Genomic DNA, 26686 nt, shown 5'->3' on the forward strand with positions numbered 1-26686 from the left:
CCCTGACCTGCCCGGACTTGTCCGACCTGCCCAGCTCCTTTTCCACCTATCCACTCCACCCTCTCCTCCCTGACCTATCACCTTCATCTCCTTCCCCACTGACCTATTGTACTCTATGCCACTCTCTCCCACCCCCACCCTCCTCTAGCTTATCTCTCCACGCTTCAGGCTCTCTGCCTTTATTCCTGATGAAGGGCTTTTGCCCGAAACGTCGATTTTGCCTGTCCTCGGATGCTGCCTGAATTGCTGTGCTCTTCCAGCACCACTGATCCAGAAATTTGTGTTATATCTTGTTTTGTAACGCTTCTGCGAAGCAAGTTGGAATATCTTTAGTGTTCAAGACTTGTGCATATTTGTATTGTTGCTGCTGTGCAATGCTGAGTTTAAAATGATGGCGAAACCAGAATAAAATCCTTACTTATGGCCAAATAACTCTGTGCTGACTTTGTGGCCAGAAATGAGTGGGGAATGTTATACCCTGAATCATAATGTGATGCCTTAGATTAATGCAATTTCAATTTGCTTTCTGGTTTTCAAAATATATGCACTGGAATTCCAAAACATCAAAGTAATGCTTCTTCCTTTGTTCAAAAAGTCAAAGTTGACTCATTGTTATTTGCCCATACTTCTCATTGCCATGACTGAAGCTGCTGATTCTTGTGGAGTTCTGGTGGAAGGGGAAGTCTCCACTTTCTCCAGGTTGCCACAGTTTGTGTGCTGGCCTGCACTGCCAGTGCTAGCATGCTGTTTGGCAAGGTAGGTCCTGTCCTATCCTGAACTGAAGCACACCTTGGACTGGATGCAAACACCATTTAGAGAGTCATAGAGATATGAGTATGGGCAAATAACAACTGAAGCACACCTTGGACTGGATGCAAACACCATTTAGAGAGTCATAGAGATATACAGGATGGAAACAGACCCTTAAGTCGAACTTGTCCATGTCGACCAGATATCTTAAATTAATCTAGTCCTCTTTGCCAGAACTTGGCCTATATCCCTCTAAAACCTTCCTATTCCTATACCCATCCAAATGTTGTAATTGTACCAGCCTCCACCACTTCCTCTGGCAGCTCATTCCATACATGCACCAGCATCTGTGTGAAAAAGATGCCCCTGAGGTCCCTTTTAAATTTTTCCCCCCTCAGCTTAAATCTATGCCCTCTAGCTCTGGACTCCCCCATCTCAGGGTACATACCTTGCCTATTTACCCGATCCATGCCCCTCATGATTTTATAAACCTCTATCAGATCTCCCCTCAGCCTCCGCCGAATGATCCTGAGGAGAGCATGAATTGTGATCCGGATTTAGAACGACAAACAGCAGGGGCTGGCAGGTCTTTGGAATTTTTAAAAATTTCAAAAATACTTTATTCATTAAAGATATCTTTTCTCTATATATACTTAGTCATAAACACAGTTTGTTTCTGTAAAGAAACAAAACAAACATTGGAGTTTGCCTCTATCTGAACAAACCAAAGGCATCTCCTACTTGAACCAGACTATATTGCCATAGATTTGAGGCACCAGGCGGGTCCGTTACTGAATGGGCCCCCATTTAACTTCAACAGGAAGACCTCAGACAGCGGTCTTTCCCCACTGTGCCTTGGTGGCAGCAGCTGCCCCAAGCTTTAGTGCATCCCTCAGCACAAGGTCCTGGACCTTGGAATGTGCCAGTCTGTAATGCTCAGTCGATGTCAACTCCTTGTTCTGGAAGACCAACAGGTTTCAGGCAGACCAAGGAGCTTTATTCACCTAGTTGATGGTCCTCCAGGCACAGTCAATGTTTGTCTCAGTGTGCTTCCTGGGGAACAGACCATACAGCACAGAGTCCTGTGTCACAGAGCTGCTCAGGATGAACCTGGACAAAACCCACTGCATCTCTCTCCAGACTTCCTTTGCAAAGGCACATTCTAGCACACACACACACACACACACACCCCAGCCATGTCGAGGGCAGTGTCCAGAGGTGCAGACCGACTGGATTTACATGAAGGATCTCACAGACTGTGCCTTTCTCAGCACCAGCCAAGCGATGTCTTGGTGCTTGTATTAAAATTCTGGTGATGAGACATTATGCCAAATGTCTTTGACAGTCTGCTCAGGGAACCACATAGTCTGCATTAGTATAGGCCTGCATTTGAATCTCTCTCTAATGAGTGAGCAGCCTAGAACTGTGGTGATAAGACTGTGGTGACTTTAACCTATACTTTGCTAATAGATAAAAAGGTAAAGTCCCCATAGTACCATACAGCTGCTCTCTCATTGGAGACAGGTGACTGGTGATGAGATTGATCTGAGGGTCATGACACCTCAGGTGAGGGGAGAGGTTGAGAAGGAGAGGCCTTAATGGTAACGTCAGCGAGTGCGGGAATTGAACCTACACTATTGGCATCACTCTGCATCGCAAACCAGCTATTTGACCAACTGAACTAACTGACCCTCTATTGGCATAGTCGAAAAGTGTGGTGCTGGAAAAGCACAACAGATCAGGCAGCATCTGAGGATCAGGAGAGTTGACGTTTCAGACATAAGCCCTTCAGCATTCTGACTTTGGTCTTCACCATCTGCAGTCCTCACTCACTCACTCACTCGTCCAATGGCATCGTCGTACATACACTGAAGAATACCTTTATCCACCAGAATAGCCGTCTTGCTACAATCCATTTTAAAAAGCTTGAATTGTGCGTGCATTTTGTCAATTTATGTGAAATGATAAATTATTACAGTCACGTTTACAAAACTGCCTGGAATGAGTGACTGCAGTAAGAGGTGAAATTAGAGAAACTGGAGCTGTGCTCCTTTGAGCTGAGAAGGTTAAAGATAGGTTTAATATGGGTGTTCAAAATCAAGGAAAGTATTGAGAGAGTAAGTAAGGAGAAATTTGTTTGTGTGCTAGAAAGGTCAGTAACCAGAGAAGACAGATTTAAGGTAAATGTGAAAAGAATCTCAGAGAAGAAGAAATTTTTTTTTCACATATTAAAAGTTGTGATCAGGAACACGCTGCCTGTAAGGATGATGGCAGCAGACTGAATAGTAACTTGCAAACGGGAATTTGATGAATACTCAGGATATAAAAGTATTGCTGAATTATTAAAATAAAAGTATTAATATTAAATTGCAGTGTATATTTTTAAAAATGAGACTGAAATTTGTATGCTCGGTCCAATTAACTCCTGCTTCTTAAGGCTGCTTCATCTGAGGATTACTCCTAGTTTTTACTGCAAAGTCATGAGAGATTGACTCGCATTTTGTAAAATCTTCATATTTTTGCAAATGTAGATGTCACAAATGTATGCAGTATAGCTACTTTCAAACTAAAACTCTATGAAAGAAAAACAATCATTGACAGCATACAGACTGTCCAGCCACACAATATTCTGGGTACACATTATCACCAACCTTTGAGCTTTGGTGGACCATCTCCAGTATTTACATGAGACCCCCAAGAAGATTGTAGCAGGGTTCTGATGAAGGGTGACTGAACCCGAAATGTTAACTCTGCATTAACTCTACAGATGCTGTCTGTCCTGCTGAGTTTCTCTAGAAATTTCTGTTTGTTTCTGATTTCCAGTATCTGCAGTTCTTTTGTTTTTTTTGTTAAGACTGTATTTTAGCAGGATGGCAGTACACCGTGGCGTACTTACTATTTTGTTGCCACCCTAATAAAATGGTATTTTCTTTCAGTTATTTTTATTTGTTCAAGTGGTTGGATTAGCAGCTAATACTCAAAGCTATGACAAAGGAGAACCAGTGGATACTGAGGAAGTTAAAATGCCACAGAGGGGTCAGTTCTGTGCTGTGCTTCTCTTTCAGGACATATTGGGGACTCAAGGATTAAATATTCCATTACCAAATGACTTACTGCAGTATCAACTGAAAGCCTGTCCTCTTACAATACAGACAGAACATCTCAATAGGGGGGAGGCTGACTGTTTCTCAGAAATGGAGCCTAGTGGAGCCACACATGTGAATTCCCTCTGTAGCCCCAGACAGAGGTATTTGCTCTTTCCAGACAAGACTGATAGCCTTGGCCACAACCCTGTTAAACTGCCTCCCGCTCCCATTGTCTTCCCCTCCATATTAGTATAGGTATGTGAATCCCCCATTAACCTCCCCTCCATATTAGCATAGATATGTGAATCCCCCATTTACAGCAGGCAAAACCCTTCTGCCTTAATTTCTTCCCATCAACACATAGTCATGAAGAACACGATAATCAGTTTCCGTAATCCATTCACACATCACTGGACATCAACATTCATCGGACTTTGTAAATTCATAATTATCTACTTTAAACTATGTGATCACAATCACCCATGTGACCGATAAATCTTTTGTTTAATTCCTATAAAATATATTGTCTTTGTGTGTAGGGCAGAGATTCATGGAGAAGGGTCGCCACAAGTAGATGCACGGTTACTTTGGGGACATTGAGAATCTCTCGCTGGCTCTCCGATAATAAAGCATCTACCATTGTACAGAAACTTGTGCCGTCCAGATTTGTGGAACAAAATTTACATTAACAGATACAATCAATTTGGGTTTCCAGAAAGCTTTTGATAAGGTGCAGAACAGGCTGATAAATAAGACAAGAGCCCATGGTGTTAGGGGCAAGCTGCTGTCATAGATAGAGGATTGACTGACTGGCAGAAGGCACAGAATTGGTATAAAAGAGTCTTTTTCAACTTGGCAGCCAGTGACTAGTGGAGTTCTGCAGGGGTTGGTGTTAGGACCACAACTGTTCACGTTACACATTCACGATCTAGAAGAAGGAACTGAGGGCATTGTTGCAAAGTTTGCAGATGATACAAAAATAGGTGGAGGGACAGGTAATGTTGAGAGGCTGCAGAAGGACTTGGACAGGCTGGGAGAGTGAGCAAAGAAGTGGCAGATGGGACACAATGTGTGAAAATATAAGGTTATACACTTTGGTCAGGAGAATAGATGATTTTCTAAGTGAGAAAAGGCTTTGGAAATATGAAGCACAAAAGGACTTGGGAGTCTTAGTTTAGGATTGACTTAAGGTTAATATGCAGGTTCAGTTGGCAGATAGGAAGGCAAATGGAATGGTAGCAATCATTTCGAGAGGTCTGGAATATTAGAGCAGTTATGGACTGCGAAGCCTGTGTAAGGCTCTGGTCAGACTGCATTTTGAATATTGTGGCAGGGTTGGGCCCCGTATCTAAGGAAGGATGTGCTGGCATTGGAGGAGGTCTACAAGAATGATTCCAGGGATGGAGAGCTTGTCGTACAGGTTGTTCTGCTATAATGCATGTTTCATTGACACAAATTCACTGTAATGGGATTAACGAACTGGGGACACTGTTTCTAAAGTGCAAACTTTTAAAGCGTGTATTGGTTATAACGTGATTCCAGCCCTTTCAGTTTATACGGTGCTGCTATTGTTAAAGTACCTATTCAAGATGGCTCAGGGAATCCCTGATGGACTCAACCTTTAAGCCTGTCTTGGTTCACCCTGGAGATCGTACTCTGTGGCAGTCTGGAATATAAAATTCTTACACACAGTTTAGTTTAAATTATTACCTTTATTTACCAATGGCATCAATGTTACACAATAACATAGATACCTACAAGTCAGCCTTGAGCTAAGGTTCTAAAACTTTTAGTAGAGTAATGGTCTTACCCCTAAGAGCTCTCTCAGGTTACCCTCCTTGTTGCTGCAAACAAGCTGTCTTTATACAGAATTTGGTATTAAAGTTACAAAAACGCCACATGTCCTTAATCAGATAAGCAGCAATAAAATGGCAAAAGTTTGCAGAGAAAGCGAAACTCATTGACATGTCTGAGTACGCTGACTAATTAAGCTACATGCACATCAAAGTGGGAGCCCTGATCAAGCTAGGCTAAATGGCCAATTGCTTTGGCTAGTACATCATAACAAGAAACTAGTCTAAACTATGTGGAAAAGGTCACAAGGTAACCTTGCTCAGCTAAGATACCCAGTAATGCTGTCCTAATAAATGGCTTTTTCCTTTAAAATCATCTTAGATTCAGAAAATGCAATTTAAATTCATAACATTCCCAGGTCTTGAGCTCCAGGGAACAGCAAGCAAACATTCAATCCATGACAACACAGTGTTCATTCAAATCAGACCATAAAGGGTTAACCTTTCCACCAGCTTCTGTCCTCTGTCTGTCTCTCTCTCTCTCTCTCTCTCTGTCACTTTGTGTCCCTGAAGCCTTCAGTCAGTGAATGTAATTTACAGAAGAATGTTTTCTCTCTCTCACTCACATGAACATCTTCCAACTTTCTTACAATGTCAGTTTCAGCCTTTGTGTTTCCCTAGCTTGTAAGGGTAATGAGACAGACACCTTCCAGAACAGTCAAGATTACGGAACTGAGTTTCATTAATTCAAATATGCTCAGTGTGGTATACATGAAAATGTATCAGGATTGTTCTGTTATGTGCATACTCCACTCAGCTTAATAAATTAAAAGTTCTTTTCCTATTGAGTATGAGTTTTGTTAAGAGTCTTCGATATAAACCAAAAATTTAATTATCCGACATCCAACTGTGAAATATATGCGCTTCGAGCCCTGGGGGTGAGAAGGAAGTACTGCCACACATTCCACAAGTGAACAAATGTTCTCACCTTATTTACACTGATCGATTGACACTAAGAACAGATGTCCTTAATTCTTCTGAACAAATGCCTCCCCCCGCCACTGTGGTTAAGCGCTTTCCCGCATCACGGACAGATGTGTAAGGCTACCAGCTTTCTCACTATTGTGCGATTTCCTTCCAACACGAGATTGTACGAGAATGGAACTACCACTTTATAGCAGAACTGACTGTATGAAGAGCTGTTGAGGACTCCGGGTTTGTATTTGATGGAGTTTAGAAGGATGACAGGGGATCGGATTGAAACTTACAGAATACTGAGAGGCTTGGATAGAATGGATGTGGAGAAGATATTTCCATTAGTAGGAGAGACTAGGACCCAAGGGCACAGCTTTAGAGTGTAGGATCGACTCTTTAGAACTGAGGTGAGGAGGAATTTCTTCAACCAGCGAGTGGTGCATCTATGGAATTTATTGCCACATAAGGCTGTGGAGGCCAGGTCATTGAGCATATTTTAGACAAAAATAGATAGATTCTTGATTTCTAAGGGGATCATGGGTTACAGGGAGAAGGTAGGAGAATGGCGTTAAGAAACAGATTAGCTGTAATCGAATGGCTGAGCAGACTGATGGGCCAAATGGCCTAATTCTGCTCCTATATCTTATGATCTATCCTAGTTAACTTGGAGTTGGTAATAGAGAGCTGTTTTCCTGAAATCTCTGAAGTCATTGGGATGTAGGAGCCCGTAGAATGCAATTCTAGGAAATTCCAGGATTTTGACCCAATGGCAGTGAAGGGACTGTGATGTTGTTCCAAGTGAGAATTGTGAGTGTGATGTGGTGGGGATTGGGGGAGCTGGGTGGAGGCGGCTCTTGCAGGTGGTGGTCTTCCCCATGCATCTGCTGCTTTTATCCTTCTTTTCGTAAAGGTCATAGGTTTGGAAGGTGCTCTAAAGGAGTCTTGGTGAGTTACTGAAGTCCATCTCCTACCTGGTGCACACTGCTGCCTTTAGTGTCAGTGCTGAAGGAGAATGAATGTTGAAGATGGTGGATGGTGTACCATCAAGCAACCTGCTTTGTCCTGGATGGTGTCGAGCTTCCTAAGTAATATTGGAGCTGCACCCATCTAGGCACTGCTAAAAGTTAGAGTTTCTGTAAGTTGTGTTATGAGTGATAATTGCCCACATCTAGCCTGTGGAATATTTTAGGCAATACAGTATGTCTTTATTCCGATTTACACAGCTCCACTGTTTTAGATATTTAGAGTCATAGAGATGTACAGCATGGAAACAGATTCCAGTCCAACCTGTCCATGCCGACCAGATATCCCAACCCAATCTAGTCCCACCTGCCAGCACCTGGCCCACATCCCTCCAAACCCTTTCTATTCGTATACCCATCCAAATGCTTTTTAAATATTGCAATTGTACCAGCCTCCACCACTTCCTCTGGCAGCTCATTCCATATACATACCACCCTCTCATAGGTCTCTTTTATATCTTTCCCCTCTCACTCTCAACCTATGCCCTCTAGTTCTGGACTCCCCGACCCCAGGGAGAAGACTTTGTCTATTTATCCTATCCATGCCCCTCATAATTTTGTAAACCTCTATAAGGCCACCCCTCAACCTCCGACACTCCAGGGAAAACAGCCCCAGCCTGTTTAATCAACCTGTTGTATTATGTCACTCTTCTGAAATAGGTGACGCTTGAACACAGGACCTTCTGGCTCAGAGGAATGCTGTAAGACTCCTAGCTCCACTATTTTAGGACAAGTCAACTCATCAGCCAGCTGTTTATACCTTGTTAAAGTGCGATTAAGTTAGTGATCAGACTGCAGATATAACACATGAGGATGGCCCTGTGCTTAAAAATATGTTGATTAGTTGGGACTTTGATTTTAGTCAAAGTAGTTATTAACAGTGATAATACACTGATGCGGTCTGGTTTTAATTTGCCAACGTTGTTGATGGAGCCTGATGGTTTCTCCTGTTTGAACAGCCCTCCAGGATCTCATGTTGAATGGTGTAAACAGCTCATTGCTGCTACAATCTCAACCCAGCTTTCAACGACAGCAGCTCCAGATAACGTCTCCAAAGATTACCGGGTAAGTGATGCCAGTTTAAAATCGTAACACCTGCAGTCTTTTAGAGTCTGTTTCTCACAATAACTCTCTCCTCTGTCTCTTTGCCTCCTCTTCAAAAATACCCTGCCACTATCAGCAAAGCTTTGTGTGCCTGTCCAAGTAATTAGCAGGAGTTGTGCGAGGGTCATTTTCTGAATCATCCTTCCTGCTGGTTAAGCATCTCCCTAACACCCTCCACAGTCTGCTTCATAACTTGGGCAATAAAGACTTCACTGTGGGTACAGATGGATGTTGTTACACTCTGGTGTTTGTAGATCTAATGTCTCATGGCATTGACCTGATTTATGTACCATAAAAAATATGGAAAATAATTCTTGCTTTTACTATAGAAGTATTAATGACATCAAAGAAGGTAACTAATAGGTGATGCAGATTACATTCTGTGTTTTAGATTGATGTTCTGGAGTAAGGCTCAGCACTGGTGTCTGTAGCACAGTATAATTTAGTTAAATGCTTTCATTTACAGCAGGTTGAAATATTTCAGTGTTGCATGCAATGAAAGCAGTAAATGCAGAGGCAGTGCGGTTGGTGAAGGATAGAAAATCCATTATTTGTGTTCCTCTTTAAAGAGGATTTACTCAACTACAGAACTAATAAGGCAATAGAGGATGTTGACCAAGTTTCGAAGCAGTGGGTGTTTGATCCTCCATTTAACATGGGTGGGTAAACCGATGGTTTGGATACAAAATTGGCTCAGACACAGGAAGTAGAAGTGTAGTGGCAAAGGGTGTTTTTTCAGACTGGGAGAAATTTCTGGTGGTGTTTCACAAGGAGTAATTTAGATCCATTACTCTATTCAGTTTTTTTAAGTACCTAGACTCTAATGCATGGAACCAATTATAATGCTTTCAGACGATGCCAAACTTTGGAAAGTAGATGAGGATAATTAGTGTGTTCAGGATGACCTAGGGTAGGCTGGTGAAATGGATGATAGGGTTCCATCCAGAGAGTTGTGAAGTGATGCTGTTTGGGGATCTAAAATGGAAAGATGGTACACTAAGTGGCAAAATATTGCCAAGTCTGATGAGCCCAGAGATCCTGGTGTCCATATACACCAATCCTACGAAAGGTGACAGAGCAAGTTCATAAAGTGGTTGAAAAAGAATATGGGTCATTTATGTTTATAGAGTGGAAATATGCAAGCAAATGCATCAATGTCACAAGTGTACAAATGATTGTTCATATCTCAGCTGGAGTGTGGTGGATGATACTGGGCTCTACACTTCAGGAAGCTGTCAAGCTCTTCGAGAGGACTCAGGATGCGATCTTATTATGAGGGCCTGAAGTTATGAAGAGAGGTTGTAAATATTAGTACTGCCCCCTACAGAACAGAGAAGGTTAAGACGCAATCTTAAGAGAGGTCTTCAAGATGCCCCGAGAGTTTGATAGACGAGTAGGAACAATTATTTTCTCTGGCAGGTGAGTCATTAACTAGAGAACCTGGATTTCATGTAATTGGGAAATGATCTACAGGAAATCAAGAGACATTTTCAGATAGCATGTTGTTGGAATCTGAAACCACTACCTGAAAAGATGGTGGAAGCTGATTCCTTAAGTAGTGTTAAGGAATTGGAGAGGTACTCAAAGGTGGAGGAGCTTATGGGGTTATGGACAAAATCTGGAAATGTGAGACAAAGCAAAATTATCGAAGAGATGCAACCAACTGGATGGTCTTGTTCAATGCTGCAAGTGAGACTGCAAATAGTATAATCAGCAAAGCACCATCTCATTGCTTCTCCATGAGTGCTCTAGAATATTAGAGTTGAACAATCTAAGTCTGTGCCCAGTTAGTTCAAGAAAGGAATGATATTATATTGAGGAGGCGATGTCCTTTTATGTTGGATGTATAGGTTATGAAAACCTTTTGACTGTCACATTGTTACCTGTGTAATATTCCAGCCATGGGAGATTGTTCTGTGAGTCAAGTGGAGATGCTGTCACATGATCAGCTGATACTTGAGATGGTTGTCAACTGTCATCCCAATGACTGAAAGGGGACTGACAGTCTTGAACCCTAACCCAAACCCATAAGTTCTAGACAACTTTAATACAACTGAGAACTCTCATTATTTGGACAACGACACGACAGAACTGACTGCATCAACCTTGCATTGGAATGTGCTGTTAACAAGCACTTTCACTGTGACACCTGATTGAGATACACTTGAAGAACTGATTAAACTTTGCAACCAGTTCTTCCCTTCAAATCTAAATTTACGAAAACGAATTGCTGTAGTTTCTTTTTGTCTGTTGTCTGTTGTCTGATGATTTATTGCTGGATTTTTCCCCACTCATTCCTTTTTGAATAGATGTTTACACTTGGTTCTTCAATGCTGTATTGGTGTTTTGTGTAATATACCTCTGTTGTGTGCTCCCATTACCAACAGGAATGGCCCTATCTATACTGTCTGACTTGATCATAGCTTTACAACATCTTTCATATCATTTGACCAATAATTTTATGGTATTTGTCTCAGATTCTTCCCAAACATCTCTCTGTCCATTACAGGCAGTGACATTACTGCAGATTCACAGGATCTCACAAGAAGTCTGGATTATTCCCATTCCACGTTTTTGCAAAGATGACATTTCCTTATCCTAGTTTCCACATCTTCTCTGCTCTGAAAACTCCACTGTCCATATTGGGATTTCTGAAATCCCACCCTTTCCCAATGGTTTCTTCTCCATGATGATTGTCAGTATCTCTGACATGGTCTGTTCCATTGCCCGAGCCACCGTGCTCATTCTCCTCTCAACAGCGGTTGCCAAGGAACCCCTTTCCCCAACCATCAACACCCATCAGCTGCCACTTTCACCAGATCCTCTTTCACCACTTCTAGCAAGATACCAACACTACCCTCTTCCAGGATTCTGTTTTCTATTCTTCTCCACAGGCAGTCCACTGTGTAAGGGCAGCAGGGACACCAAATGTCTTTTTACCTTCTCCAGTGCCTGAGGCCTATGTGAGACAGTCACCTTTATGCATTTTTGTGTTGTTTGCTGCTCCAGATCTCCTTTCTTATTTCTTCCAGTCCTTTACCAAGAGTTAAAACCCGTTTCCACTTTTCTGCTTTTTTTCCTTCTGTTTCCTACTTTACTAAATAGATTTCTAACATTTTTGTTTTGATCAAGGGCATGCACCAGGAGGGGTAATCTGCCCATTTTCTTTACAGATACTGGCTGACTGCTCTGCATTTGCAGAAGTTCTGGTTTTAGTTTCTAATTTCCAGTATTTACTTTTCATGTATCATTTACACTTGACTGCTGACAGGAACACTCTGAAAATCTCTATCAATCTGTGTCCTCAGAAAGAATCTTTCCATAGGCTGGTGCAGCTGACAGAGTAGAACTTGGTATATGTTAAGCACACTTTTCTGATAGACTCTGTGACATTTTCAAAACAAGGTGCCCTGTGCCCAGTCTCCGCGGGTATTGGTTTGGCTGCCATATTTGTGGAGACCATTTTGTTTAGGGTGTCCTTCAAGATAGGAGTTAGGCCCTGCATCTATGTCAGTTTGTCTTTTTGGTTCTTTGATGGGATGTGGCCATCTCTGGTAAAGACAGCTCATCTTTAATGTCCATCGAGCTGGGTGGCTTGTTAGGGCCTTCTCAGAGTGCAGGTAAGAGTCAACCACATTGCAGTGGATCTGGAGTCCCACCTAGGCCCGACCAAGTTACCAGATTCCAGAAGTGAAAGTGATGACCAAATGGTATTATCACTAGATTATTAATCCAGGGATCCAGGTAATGTTCTGGGGACTTGGGTTCAAATCCCACCATGGCAGATGGTGGAATTTGAACTTAATAAGAATCTGGAATTAAGAGTCTAATGATGACTGTGATCTGTTCTTGATTGTTGGGGGAAAAATACATCTAGTTCACTAATGTCTTTTTTGGGAATAAAGCTGCCATCCGTACCTGGTCTGGCCTACGTATGACTCCAGGCCCATGTCAATGTGGTTGACGCTTAACTGCTCTTGGATACTGGGGATGGGTAAGAAATGCTGGCCAAGCCAGCGACGCCCACATCCCATGAATGAATTTTTAGAAAAACAATATTAGTGAAGCAGAAATAAAAACACAAATTGCTGGAAAAGCTCACCACGTCCAGCGGCCTGCTTGTGGAGAGATATCAGAGTTAACATTTCAGGTCCAGTGACCCTTCTTCAGTACGAATGTGCCAAGGTGGGTTTTTATGATAATGAATGAGGTCACTATTCCTGAGGCTGATTTTTCAATTCCAGATTTTTTTGATTGAACTCAAACTGACACTAGCTGCTATGTTTTGGGATTTGAGTCCATGCCCTCGCCACATCTGCCGAGATTCTGGATTTCCAGTTGAGTGACAGTGACCCTCCCCTCAAATAAGGGGTCTCATCCCTTTTGTAAAGCCTCTATTAAAATCAAACTTGTGACAGTGTGGCATGGGGCAGATATCAGACCAACTCTACTCATGAATGATTAGTTGTCCCAAAACAGAACTAATTATTTTAATCTTGCCAGACGGAGCAGAAAGGCTGCACTGAGTCCACAGGAGCTGAGACTGAGTCCACAGGAGCTGAGATTGTCTGTCCCCTGCCTGATCCCATTCCTCACCACATCGGGTCTTGCTCCATTGTCCATCACCACCCCAAAGATCAGAACCCAGATGAGGACCAATTGCAGTCTTTCCTGCAGTGTCCCATTGGGCGAGGTAGTTGTGGGGATTTCACCACAGCTCACCTCAGTCTATCCTGGCTGTTCTTCGTTTCCCTTCACCTTCAGGCCTCCAGCATCAAGGAACTGAAATACTGGGCCCAGGACTGAAAAAATACTGAAACAAAAACCAAGCCCAGGACCATTTCTAATTTTTGCAGCTTCCTGCCTCTCTCCACACAGTGTCCCACTTGGCAATCTGTCTCTGGAAGCCCGGGACTCCTCATTGGCACAGGTTGAAAGGTTGACGGCTCAGAGTTGTAACCGCAGAGCTGAGGAATCATGGCTAAGAGTGGCCCGACTGCCCTCTGCACTTAACCTGAGCTGTATGAGGAAGCTGCTGTCCTGAATCCCGTCAGAAGTAACATCAGAGGTTATGCTGCCAGTGTTCCACTCCTTTCATTTTTTTTAAGGTTTTGATTTCTCTGCTCTCGCCCTCTGTGCGGCTATCTAGCTGAAGGGGAGGCCTGGGCTCAAACTCCTGCTAAAGAACAAGCCCCATGGGATGTTTTCTGTATTTGCTTGTTGTTTGACATCAGGAACTCTCTGTATAGGGAATTGCAAACAATAGGCCACATCCCCCAGTCTCTCTCCCTCTCTGTCTTAAAGTGCCTCAGAGTAATGGCCTATTGAAGCACTGTGTTGCCTGTGTTTGCATGCTGCTGGGAGACTTGTGTGATCACAGTGCTCACCAGGACTAACACATAGATCAAAAAGATTACAGCTAAACTGTCTGCTGTTATCCTCACGGCTTCACCCACTTCACCCTGTGAGCCCTCTCTGAATGATTACTGCTAAATGGTGCAAAAGTGACAAACTGACGAGTTATATTGTGGATTTCATTGCTTTTGTAATGTTATTTTGTTTTTGATGTCACTGGACAGGGATGAGGAAAATTCAATGTTGAGAGACTTTGACCGGGATACTGAATGTCCTTTATTGACTTCTTGTTAATGTATTTTAACTAACAGGGTCTCAGGAGGCCTAATCTAAGGGTAAGGATGAAACAAATCAGGAGCATAGCAGGCTTCTCTTCTTTCCTGTTTGTCTCTTGTACTCTGACGCAAAGCTTCCAGTGTGTTTGGCCTCATGTTTCCTGTGTTTTAGTGTCAGTAAAACTTATACTTTCTGCCTCCTTTTAATGGAGTGGGATTTTCAACTTTTGCAGTGCTTATTAAAACAAAACTGCCGTTGACCAAGTTGATGTGTGTAGCTTTGTGGAAATTTGTAGCACAAGGATTTGCTCTCAGCCAGTGTCATTCCTGCTCCAAGCATGTAATAGTGTAACAGATCGCCCCTATCCCCAGACCTTTAAATTGAAGCCTGTTGCTTTGGTGTGAAGCAGGCTGGTGGGTACAACCTGCTTGCTTTCTAAACTTCCCTCAGTTCTGATTTTGTAACATTGATCGTGAGAACCACTGTTAAATGCTCACAGAACAATTGAAGTTGGGCTGGTTTCAAATGATTGTGTCTTCAAGTCGCAACACAGCCACAGAAACCACACTTAAAATACAGACTCGTCCCAGGTGATGACATCGAACTAAGGGATTTATGGTTAACACTGAGGAAGATGTTGGCAAAGGGTTGATTAATCTGCAGAATGGCTGTGTTAATTGCCAAGTGAATATCAATGTGTACAAAATAATGAGGTCTTAGTGAAGGAGGGACAAGGAGACGATTAATTCTGGTTAGATTAAAAAAAAGAGGGGCAATTGAGAGATACAGCTCACTAAGACACTGTTCATTAAGGCTGTAACAAAAGCAAAACATGAAGCTGCAAGCATAGAATTTGGAAGTAGAGAAACTATGTTAATTTTATGTAAATGTTTGGTGAGACCACAGTTGGAGTAGTCTAGGCTGCAAGTTAAAGCATATAGAGGCACTGAAGCACTTTAAAAAGATTGATGAGGATGATAGCAGAAAGAAAAAATCGAAAAGGGGGGCATTAGTGAGTAACCTGATCGAGGCCTTTAAGATTATGTAATGGATGGAGAGGGTAGAATCATAGAATCCCAACAGTTTAGATAGAGGCCATTTGGCCCATTGAGTCTCACTGACCCTCCAAAAAGCACTCCCTATCCCCGTAACCCAGCATTTACCATGGCTAACCCACCTATAGCCTGCAGATCCCTAGGCAGTACGGGCTAATTTAGCATGGCCAATCCACCTAATGTGCACATCTTCGGACTGTGGGAGGAAACCCGAGCACCCGGAGGAAGCCTACACAGACATGGGGAGAATGGTCAAACTCCACACAGACAGTTGCCCAAGGCTGGAATTGAACTCTGGTCCCTGTGCTAACAGCAGTGCTAACCACTGTACCACCCTGTAGGAACATGGGAATTGATCCCAGTTATGGAGAGACCAAACCTGGGCCGCATACCTATACAATAGCAACTGATGAATCCAATTAGGAATTCGGGAGGAATCTGTTTACCCAAAGAATAGTGAGAATGTGGAACTTGCAACCACCCCAGTTGAGATGAGTAGCTTAGTTACATTGAAGGGAAAGTAGTTAAACAAATGAGGGAGAAAGGAATGGAATAGATGAGGTAGGAGGAGGCTCGTGTGGTATATAAACTTCTGCATGAACAATTATGACTGAACGCCCTGAGGTCTCTGTACATAGTGTCAGAGCTCTGTGACCCTGATTAAAAATATAGACATGCTGGTGATGTTTTCTGTAGTTACTGACAGTCACCGAAATCCCATCAGAAACACTGGCACACTGCCTGACACTCTTCACTTAGTATTGACATTTTACAGTACAATCCCCCTGTCAGGATCAACTCACTCTGTGCAATGCTCTTGAGTAATAGTACACTATTAGTATTTCAGCTTCTAGGAACTCTAATCCAAAGACTGCAACCATAAGCATAGGTTTTGCATACAGCAACAAAATAAGTAAGAATGTGTTTGTTGGAATAGGGGTTTTACTTTTTACTCTGTAGTGATTCTATGATTCTACATTTTTGAAGGCGGCACGGTGGCTCAGTGGTTAGTACTGCTGCCTCACAGCACCACGTTCAATTCCAGTCTGAGGCGACTGTCTGTGTGGAGTTTGCATATTCTCCCCGTGTCTGCGTGGATTTCCTCCGGGTGCACCGGTTTCTTCCCACAGTCCAAAGATATGCAGGGCAGGTGAATTGGCCATGTTGAATTGCCCATAGTATTAGGTGCACTAGTCAGAGGGAAACGGGTCTGGGTGGGTCACTATTCGGAGGGTCGGTGTAGACCTTTTGGGCCAAATGGCCTGTTTCCACACTGTAGGGAATCTAATGAATATCAAATAAAACAAACCAACTAAATTAACAGCCCTTTAAAGACATACAATAATATAAATCAGAACTTTAAAGGAAGTTTATTAATTTAAATTAAAATATTGTTCTGGGCTTGCAGATAAACTTTCAGGTCCCATCGGTCATATAAGGCCTCAAGCAAACTGCAGGACATGGTGTGCTCCCTCTCCAGCAATAGCGGGGCATGGACATAAGGGATATATGTGCATAACTCATTGAAGCTGACAGGTTAGGTTGAGACGTTGATTGAAAAAGCAAGCAGGATTCAGGTCTGTAAAAATAAAAGCATACTGAAGACTTTACGGTGGACATTTGCAAACCATTAGTTCGGTCTTAATTGGAATATCGTGTATAGCTCAGGGCACTGCTCTTTAGGAAGAATGCCACTCTCTTAGGAATGGTGCAGAAGAGATTTATAAAATGCTGTCAGGGATGGGGGTTTCAGTGAAATGGATACATTGGAAGCTGGAGTTATTCCCGTGGAGAACAGGAGGTTGAGAGGAAATTTAACAGAGATTGTTCTAAACCGTGATGTCTCTAGGCAAAGTAGACAGGACGAATTTGTTCCCATTCACAGAAAGATTGAGAGTCCAAAGACACTGCTAGACGATATTAACCAGTCAAAAGAGTTGAATCTGAGATGAAGTGAAACAATTTTCTGCAGCGTATCCAGAGGATTTAGTTTGTGACGTTTGAAAGGATGATGGAGGGAGGAAGGGATTTAGATAAGTACTTGAAGGGGTTCAACATTCAGTGTGTGGCTGTTGGATTTACTGGATTGTCCTTGCTGAGTGTTAGTATAGACTTGATGGCCCAAGTAAATAACTTGTATGTTAGAGTCGATCAGTGTTTGTGTAACTTCTCAGGAGAGTCAGTGTTGGTGGTTGTTTTCAAATGAATAGCATCTCCTGAAGCCCTGGGATCCTCCGGTTAACTGAATAACTGATTTAAAATATTGTAACTTGGAGCAGGAATAAAAACTAGTGAGGCAACTTCTTAAAATGAATATTACCAGTGAATATTTTGCACTAACTGCTTGTTATACCGTAGGATTATCTCAAACAGGTAATACCAATATATTCCCAGAACCAGCTCATCGCATACACATTTGTAAACTTGATATTTGTGATGCCTTTGAAAGAGATGTTTAAGTACAACATTAGGCAGGGTAATATTCTTCCTTTTTTTTGTTAGTCTGTTTCAAATTCAATATTAAATAAACCCTCCATGTTTACAGATTTTTTTTTTCCCGAATCAACCCATTCAGAGATGTTGTTACACAGCTCAGGAGCAGGGGAGACTTGAACATGGGCCTCCAGGTTTAGAGTAGGAACATTACCACTGTGCTACAAATACCCTCGATGACACATACCTAATGCCAATCATTGTGATGTTCTTCCTCTTGATTCACACCTAAGTAATTCTTTATTGTCAGAGTAAAAGAGCATTTTGCCTAAATTGGTTACAGATTGTAAATCATATTGTATATAAAAAAACCCTTCCCTTCTGCACACTCTGTAGAGTTATTGAAATATTGGGTCAGTTTGAAACTTGAAATTGGTAGTTGTTGCAATCAGCAGTTCAATTGGACCCTCCTGGTTAGTGAAAATTAGGCCGGAAGTAATCATCAGCAGTGTATAACTTGAACCATTTATTTCAAAGCAGGTGAAGTTCACAAAGACTCATTTGAGGTGAAATTCAGTACTCTGAACACACAAAAGTATACTTAAGACGTTTGAATGAATCATTCTGTTGTAATATCGATTGAAGTGATAGCTTTGCACTTATTATGATAAATGCGGGGTTTTTTTAATCAAGGCGTGCAGTCTGGATGGAAGGTGAAAGTATTTTGCTTTAATTATTTTCTCTCTCATTTTGAAACGGCCCTTTCTGTGGGTCAGAAATGGATTTAAGATGTGTATTGTGACAGTTAATAGATTTTTAGCTTACAGATCTTCAGAAAGGTGATCGTTTTGGAATACAATTCCTTGTAGAAATAGTGAAATGGTTAACATTAGGAAGTCCAAGAAGAGGGCTATGCTTTTGAAGCCACTTTTCGGTTGGTTCATCCCTAAAGGAGATTGGATTTGTTGTTTCTGAATGTTCTGTGCTGGAACTTTCAATTGGGGATGCTAGGTATTTCTGGTCAGTGCCCTAAGGGTAAGAGCTGACTGCATTATGGAGAGGAGGCAGAATGATTGGTGGGCATGGAGGAGATTCTATCTTGACATCCTTGGGTTTAAATGTATTGTTGTTCGTAGATATTTTTTAGTCAACCTGTTCAGAGATGTCATAACACATGTCTGGAGTAGAACAACCTTGATCTAGAGCAGCTACACCCTCCACTCTGAGTTAACTGTGGTTCTGGTGTTCAGTTATCACTAACTTTAAACATGAGACATTATGGTAAGCAGGGACACGTTCAAACACTGAATGATTTATTAAATAAGTGATTGCTGAAATTTCTGTATTGTCGTTTTCATCGCAGCTCATGCATGTGAGGGGAAATTGCAGAAGTTGGGACTGTTGTTTATGAAAAGAAGGTCGGGCTGACAGGAGACCTGATTTTGAGGTTATTAAAATCATGAGCAGGCTTGTTAGAGTAGATCGGGAAAATTCAAACACGGTGGTTTGTATGTGGAATGAACTGCCAGAGGAAGTGGTAAATGCAGGTACAGTTGCACCATTTAAAAGACATTTGGACAGGTACATGGATGGGAAAGGTTTAGAGAGATATGCGTCAAATACAGGCAAGGGGGACTAATTTAGTTTGGGAAATGTGGTCAGCATGGATGAATTGGACTGAAGGGTCTGTATGACTATAAATTATTCCCAGTTGTAAAAGGATCACGAACAAGAGGACGTTGTTTAAAGTGATGTGCAAATGAAACAAGAGTGAAGCGAGGAGTTAAGGTGTGTAATTCACTGCCTGGTAGTATGGCAGAGGCAGGTTCAATTGAGGCATCCAAGAAGGACATTGGATGGTGATTTGGATAGAAATAGTGTGCAAGGGCATGAAGAAAAAGCAAGAGATTGGCATGAGGTAATGATGCTGGTTTGAAGAGCTGGTGCAGTCAAGATGGGCCAAATGGCCTGCGTTGTAAGACATTCTGTGAGGACCAATAACATTTAGTTTAAAATCAGAATATTTTAAAAAGTTCTTTAATGTTAAAATCTGACTAGTTTAGATTAAATGCAGCCTGTGAGTAGAATTTTGGCTTGTCAGTGCAGTTGTAACCCTGATACCCAAAACAAGGCAGTTCTCCAGTGTCATTACTGATCCTTAAGCTCATACAAGGCAGGATCGAATCCCAGCTCTGGATTCTCTGTCCAGGTTTTAGAATAACTCGAACAGTCCACTGGCATCAGTTTTCCAGTTCTCGTCCACTGATCGGAAATCAGCAAAATCTGGCACTGGCATCTTGTGGACCATACTGAATCCTGACACCTCTCATAGCAGGACAATTATGAACCAGCTAAAGGGAGACCCTGAGACCCAGTATTCAAACAGCATACAGGGCATATACCACCAGTTCCAAAGCTCGAAGGCAGAAACCCAGTCTATTCCATTTGTATTTTTCATGCTGTTTCCCATTATCATTGTTGATTTTAGTCAATAGATGTGAGCTGTTCAAACCTTTTTTGTTGCATTGAATTAAAAAGCTTTATTTTGTTTGTTTAACTCAGTGTAAAATGTACATTTTTTTAAAAGGAAGGAAAGTCTGTAAAATTGCTCCCCAATGTGTACTAGCTATTCCTTTTGCTGTAGTGTTTGCACGTTAGTAAACTGTAACATATGTTACCTCTCACCTTGTGCATGCTCCCCTGCTTCCCCCCTCCGCCCCACTGCTGACGTTGATCTGCAGGACAATCAGGATGGCTGCAATGGGTCCTCCCATTCTGATGCTGACCCTGAACTGGGTGTTCAATCCTTGGCAAGTGATCTTTCTCTTTATTGAAAATGTGTGATTTTTTTTTTCTTCCCCACCACTCTCCTTAAACCTGTAGCTGACTTCAGCTAACCAGCACCTACCAATGAATGAATTGCATGCAGGTATTTTGGTTTTCAAAACAAAACAAAAATCCGTGTCAGCAAACTGCTCTCTCGTCTCCGACCAAAAGTACCCATTCTGTGTTGCATGATTCAGCAGGACAGTGCTAATCTGAATTGATTAAACTGCACAAATCTTCGCTGCATACTGTGCTTTACTTACAGTTTCTTGTGCCTCTCAGCTTGGCAGTCACTGTAAGACCAACAGTAAGGGCGATCATTCTCTTGATTGTTTGGGGGTGGTGTTCAACTTAAAAATATATTGGAGCCCATATCCAACTGTGATGCTGTTTACAAAGCGAGCTCTCAGTTCAGAGTGCTGAAGTGTACAGGGTTCAGATTAGCAGTGTTCCACAGTGTTACTAAAGCAAACCATGAACTGTGCAGTGCTTTCTAACAATGCATTATATAAATATGTATGTTTGTGAAATGGAATGTGCATATATCGCAATAAAATGCTTCAGTGAGGTTAATTCATTAGTTTGATGTAATGGAGTAATTGAGCTGCTCTGTAATGGAATTCTACACCACTAAGGCAGAAGAAAAAAGGCTCATGCTGTGCTTGTGAGGGATTGGCTGTTCATCCGCATTCATGCCACGCAAAAGCATGTATAATGTTAATCCTGTTATGCTAAATTACTGCAGGTACTATGTACATTCAAGATGTTTTATTATTCTGCGCTGTATCCGCAGAACGGACTGCAATCATCCATCATCAACAGAATAAGGTTAATGATCAGAAGTGAGGGTGACCATAAGGCCTGCTTTCTCCAGCACAGTCCCTGATCTTCACTAAACGTGCTCAGTGTCTCAACAGTTTCCTACAAGTAGTTCAGAACTCCTAGTTTCCACCTTTGTTTTGTCTTGAGGGAGGACATCTGTATGAAATTTTGTCCTGCCTGTCACATTCCATTGTATGCAGCAGACCTGCATGCCTCCTAACATTTGCTCCTTGTTCTCTCCCAGAGACCTGTCACCCTCTGGGAGCAAATTGCTACGGATGCTAGAATATGTACTGAAAACAAAAAATGCTGGCAATCACAGCGGGTCAGGCAGCATGTGTGGAGAGAGAACAAGCCAGCATTTCGAGTCTAGATGACTCTTCATCAGAGCTGATTGGTTGATCTTGTGGATGCTGATTGCCCCACAACTGATTACACCTTTAAATGATCTAAATAGCAGGGTTGCCTACTTTGGAACATAGCCCCAGGGATGCCATCATTGCAGAGTCTCCCACCTTCAGCTGCCTTTCCTTCCTGAACATTGGTTTTCCAATGTGTCAGACCCCCTTTCTGTGGCTTCTCAATCTGTCCCGGTTTTGACTTTTGAACGTGGTCACCTGTTCAGAAACAAGAGAATATTATGTCAGTAAGGTAGCAACCTGAAAGATTTGCACACTGTAACTGCAGAAATCATGCTGTTAATTAAACCAAGCTTTGTAAGCAGGGTTGGGGGCAAACATCCCAGACTAAAGCCACAGATATTGCTGTTAATTTAAACTGCCTTTCTTTGATGGCCTGAAAGCCGTGACAAAGAAAAAGATGTGTTATTTCATAGTAATCTGCTCTGAACCATTTGTTTCAATTCCCTTATTATTTTGTAGTGGATTTACTGTTTCAGATTAATGTAAAATATGAAAGGAAGGGGCGATTTTAATTTGAATTTGTGAAATAGCTTTGAAATTTCCAAGTGGGTGGGTGGGAGGAAACTGTGACAGGTTTAGGTAACACTGGAGCCACTTTATTAAGAGATGGAGAAAGAGAGGTGACAGAATGTGTGCGAAGAAGGTGAGAGTAATGGGTGGGCTGTGCCTTTAACTGGGTTTGGTTAATTGTCAGGTGCTGAGGGATGGAAATAAACTTGCTCAAATGGAGGAGGCACCACTTTTTCCAGGGGAAGCTATCAAAGCAATTGGTAAGTTTCTGTATTTTATGTTTCTAAGTAGTCGTTCAACTTTTCTTTTGAAGAAAAGCTTAAATTGACCAAAATGAATAATAGCATTCCTTTGAAAAAAACACCAAAAGTCATATTGGCTCCCGTTTCCAGGGAACAGGAGAATCAACGTTTCGGGCATAAGCCCTTCTCCAGCAACACATTTTCAGTTCTGATCTCAGCATCTGCAGACCTCACTTTCTCCTCCCGTTTCCAGGGACCCTAAACCTCCGACAGGCAAAATGGTTGAGAGCTCAGTGTTTTAAATTTGTGCAAAATTGCCTCAGCCTTGCCTTGAGATTGGTGCCTTATACAAAGTCTCAATTGAAGCCAACTGTGTACAGTAATTGACCAGATTTTTGTTTTACTGTGCTTTCATAGAATTTTTTTTTGAAGAGTCCAGTGATAATTGGAATCTTTTATCATTGATGGTTAAATGTATTGTGTAATCAAAGCGCTATTCTTGAATGATCTAAGTCTGGGTGTTAGTTTTTAATTTGATATCCACATCGCTGCCTTCTCGAGTACTTACTTAAATACCCAGCCCCCCCCATGTATGAGCTGGGCAAATGTGAATCGACAGGCTGTTCATCAGTGATGTTTTACACCCAATTCATGACGTGTGTGCGCATTGCCCAACAGCAACTAGTGGATAATGAGAGCAGTGGATCCCTCGCTCTATCTGTCCTCATTTCCTGTAAACAAGAGAGAAGGAGCAGGGGTGTTTCTGTGCAGGCGGAGAACTGTGAACTCTGTACAGACTGGACAACAAACCTAGGGTTTCTAGGTCTGTGTAGCTCACATTTGTATTCGGCAGAGCTAGTACAAGTGGAGCTATTGAGGTGTGCTCAGCAGTGAAATATTTCAATTTTACAAATTTCCGGTAATTCAGAACTCACGTCACTAAGCCCTTTCCCAAAAAGTATTGTCCCATCGCACTATCGCCCACGGTTTCCGTCACACATTCTGCCCGTGACTTCTATGCCCTCACAATCAGCTCCAAGATCTTCATCCTCACTTACCTCCCTCACTTGCAGTCTTACCCTGCAGTTGGCCATTATAGGATTCAAAGCAAAGTTCCTGACTCCATCGGTGGAATTGTCTGCTCTTGCCTGTGGCTGGAACTCCATTGAATCAGCAGGATGGTGTCATAGTTGAACCCTACTGCCTTGCACCTCCTCCAGACTTAAGTCTGGGCAGGGAGACTCATAGCTGAACTTCCAGTCCCACTCCCAATTGAGGCCCTAGTGTGGCCAGGTAATACTCACTCAAAGACTTCAATCGCCTACCCTGTCCTGGCTGATGCCAACAGTAACCCAACTATAGGTCACTCTCTCAGTATGTAACTAATGGACAGCTGACTGGCACAGTTAAGAGGTGTGTGAAGGGTCTGAGAGGGGGCATGGAATCCCTCGATTGAAAATATGCAGTGTCTGGTTGAGGGTTTGGGCCTTAGGAAGGGGGTTCCCCACTTGGTCCATGCTGTTAATCCGTTGTCCACTTCACCCCACAAACCCCATCCCACTTAATCCTCGATATCACTTGACCTTGGCCTATCTGGGTGTTCTTCCAGCAGCAACCACAGGATCCCTTTGGCGCTGTTGAGTACAAGAGCAAGCTCCTCTGGTTGGCTAGCAACATCCCATGGGCATGAACTCTGACCCGGGGCCTTGATTCCAGGGTAAGCTCTTGCCACCACCTGATTGGCTCGTGGCTTGGCGAGCCCCTCCAAAAAGAAGCTGGCAGTTCGCTCAATGACTGTCTGTCTAGCCAGGGAGAACACCCCTACCCCCACGGTTAATCCAGGATTCTCCATGTTTCCTGCTCCACCATGATTCAAGTGCTTCCCTGATTGCAAACCACAAGACTTCTCTCCCCCTCTCCTCTAACCTTCAGAAACCCCGTTAAACCTTTTCTGTGAATTGCCTCCAATTTTCTCTCCTGCGAAATCCTCCTGTTGTCTTGCGAAGACTTGAAGAGATTCGTGTCTGTTTTCAATACAGGCAGCGGTTTAATGTGGACTTTGTTTGACAGCAGGGTTTCTATGCAGGCAGGTAATTGAGGAATACAGCAATTTTGATTGTTGCTTAATTCAAAAGGCTCAGCTGGAATAAAGTAGATGGGCAGAGTTAACGAATAATATCTGTATGTTTGCTTCATAGCCAAAGATGTCACATACATCTGTCCTTTCATTGGGGCCATCAGTGGGACGCTCACTGTCACCGAATACAAACTGTACTTCAAAAGTGTAGAGCGGGTAAGTTAAACAGCACTGATGATGTGTGCTCCTCAGACTTCAATATACCAGGGTAGTGTTTGCCCCGTCTTCTTTTGGTGATAAAATGCGTGTTGTGAATGTGCTGGGAGCTTGCACTGACTGTTGATGACAGACCCACACTTGAAGCAGCTTTGTATTTCATCCGGTGAAAAAATTAAAGAGAAGCTGTGCAAATCCTTCTCCAAGAAATGTCCCGGAGTATGAGGTGGCAATATCCTCTGGTGGCTTTTCCAATAGGTTGATGGTCCGTTTAAAATAAAATCTAATATATTTGCTGCTTTGACTTCTTTCGCTCTGGTAAGTGCCAACTTTGTACATTTTGTCACCTCGAGGGTCATAAGACCATCCTGATGGTAAGGTTCTGTTCCTGTCCCAGTGGGGAGTAGGTCACTTCACTCCTGGGGAGATCCAGTGTATTTCTCTCAGTGCTCGGTGCACAGTGATCATCTCTGGCCTTAACGAAATGAGTTTGTAATGGGCCCACTTGGACGCCTTGTGACTGAAAACATAGGAGCAGAAGTAGTCCATTCAGCCTATCAAGTCTGCCTTGCCCTTCAATGAGATCATGGCTGATCTGATAATCCTCAACTCCACTTTCCTACCTTTTCCTATAACCCTTGATTCCCTTACTGATTAAAAATCTATCTGTTGGCTGCTATGCTTTCTGTCACTTGGATCTTGAGCCCTGAAATTTGTTCCCAAAATCGTTTCGTCTTCTTCTATTTTAAGATGTTCCTTAAAACCTACCTGAGTCGGTTGTTTGAACATAGAACAGAGAATGTAACAGTGCAGTACAGGCCCTTCGGCCCCCGATGTTGTGCTGACCTGTGAAATTAATCTGATGCCCATCTAACCTACACTGTTCCACTATTATGCATATGTATGTCCAACGCCCATTTAAATGCCCTGAATGTCATCGAGTCTACTACTGTTGCAGGCAGGCTATTCCATGCCCATACGACTCTCTGAGTAAAGAAACCACCCCTAATATCTGTCCTAAATCTCTTGCCCCTCAATTTAAAGCTATGTCCCCTCGTGTTAGCCTTCGCCTTCCAAGGAAAAAGGCTCTCACTGACCACCCTGTATAACCCTCTGATTATCTTATGAGTCTCAATTAAGTCACCTCTCAACCTTCTTCACTCCAACTAAAACAGCCGCAGTTCACTCAGCCTTTCCTCATAAGACCATCCTTCCATATGTGCAACATCCTGGTAAATCTCCTCTGAACCCTTTCCAAAGCTTCCACCTCCTACCCATACTGCGGTGACCAGAACTCCATGCGATACTCCAGCTGTGGCCTTACCAGTGCCTTGTATAAATGAAGCTTGACCTCGTGGCTCCGAAACTCAATCCTCCTACCAATAAACGCTAACAAACCATATGCCTTCTTAACAATCCTATCAATTTGGGTGGCAACATTCCCTTGCTTCCCCGAAAATCCGAGGGTAAATCCCATCTGGCCCACCGATTTTATCTATTTTCAGATCTTCCAAAATTGCTAAAACCTCCTCTTTGTCAACTGCAATCACATATAATCTAGTAGCCTGTATCTCCGTATTCTCACTAACATTGCCCTTTTGCAAGGTGAATACTGATGAAAAGTATTCATTAAGTATTTCCCCTATATCCTCAGATTTCACACACAACTTCCCACTACTACCTTTGATTGGCCCTAATCTTACCCTAGTCATTCTTTGATTC

The 26686-nt window shown here is 42.6% G+C and overlaps 1 protein-coding gene across 5 annotated transcripts in view; it reads left to right on the forward strand.

The window, feature by feature from the left end:
• Positions 1 to 26686, forward strand: part of mtmr1b (myotubularin related protein 1b) — a 94701-nt gene that overhangs the window by 12759 nt on the left and 55256 nt on the right. Inside the window, exons 2-6 of one of the 5 annotated variants that reach the window (XM_043705114.1) lie at positions 8586 to 8691; positions 14397 to 14420; positions 20591 to 20659; positions 22614 to 22689; positions 24870 to 24964. In XM_043705114.1, the coding sequence (XP_043561049.1) occupies positions 8586 to 8691; positions 14397 to 14420; positions 20591 to 20659; positions 22614 to 22689; positions 24870 to 24964 (370 nt within the window). Of the gene's footprint in view, positions 1 to 8585; positions 8692 to 14396; positions 14421 to 16744; positions 18563 to 20590; positions 20660 to 22613; positions 22690 to 24869; positions 24965 to 26686 lie in introns of those variants that run through there. The other 4 variants (XM_043705117.1, XM_043705116.1, XM_043705118.1 and 1 more) reach the window with 4 other exon arrangements.

The sequence above is a fragment of the Chiloscyllium plagiosum genome, chromosome 15, assembly GCF_004010195.1.
Source record: "Chiloscyllium plagiosum isolate BGI_BamShark_2017 chromosome 15, ASM401019v2, whole genome shotgun sequence".
Taxonomy (NCBI): Eukaryota; Metazoa; Chordata; class Chondrichthyes; order Orectolobiformes; family Hemiscylliidae; genus Chiloscyllium; species Chiloscyllium plagiosum.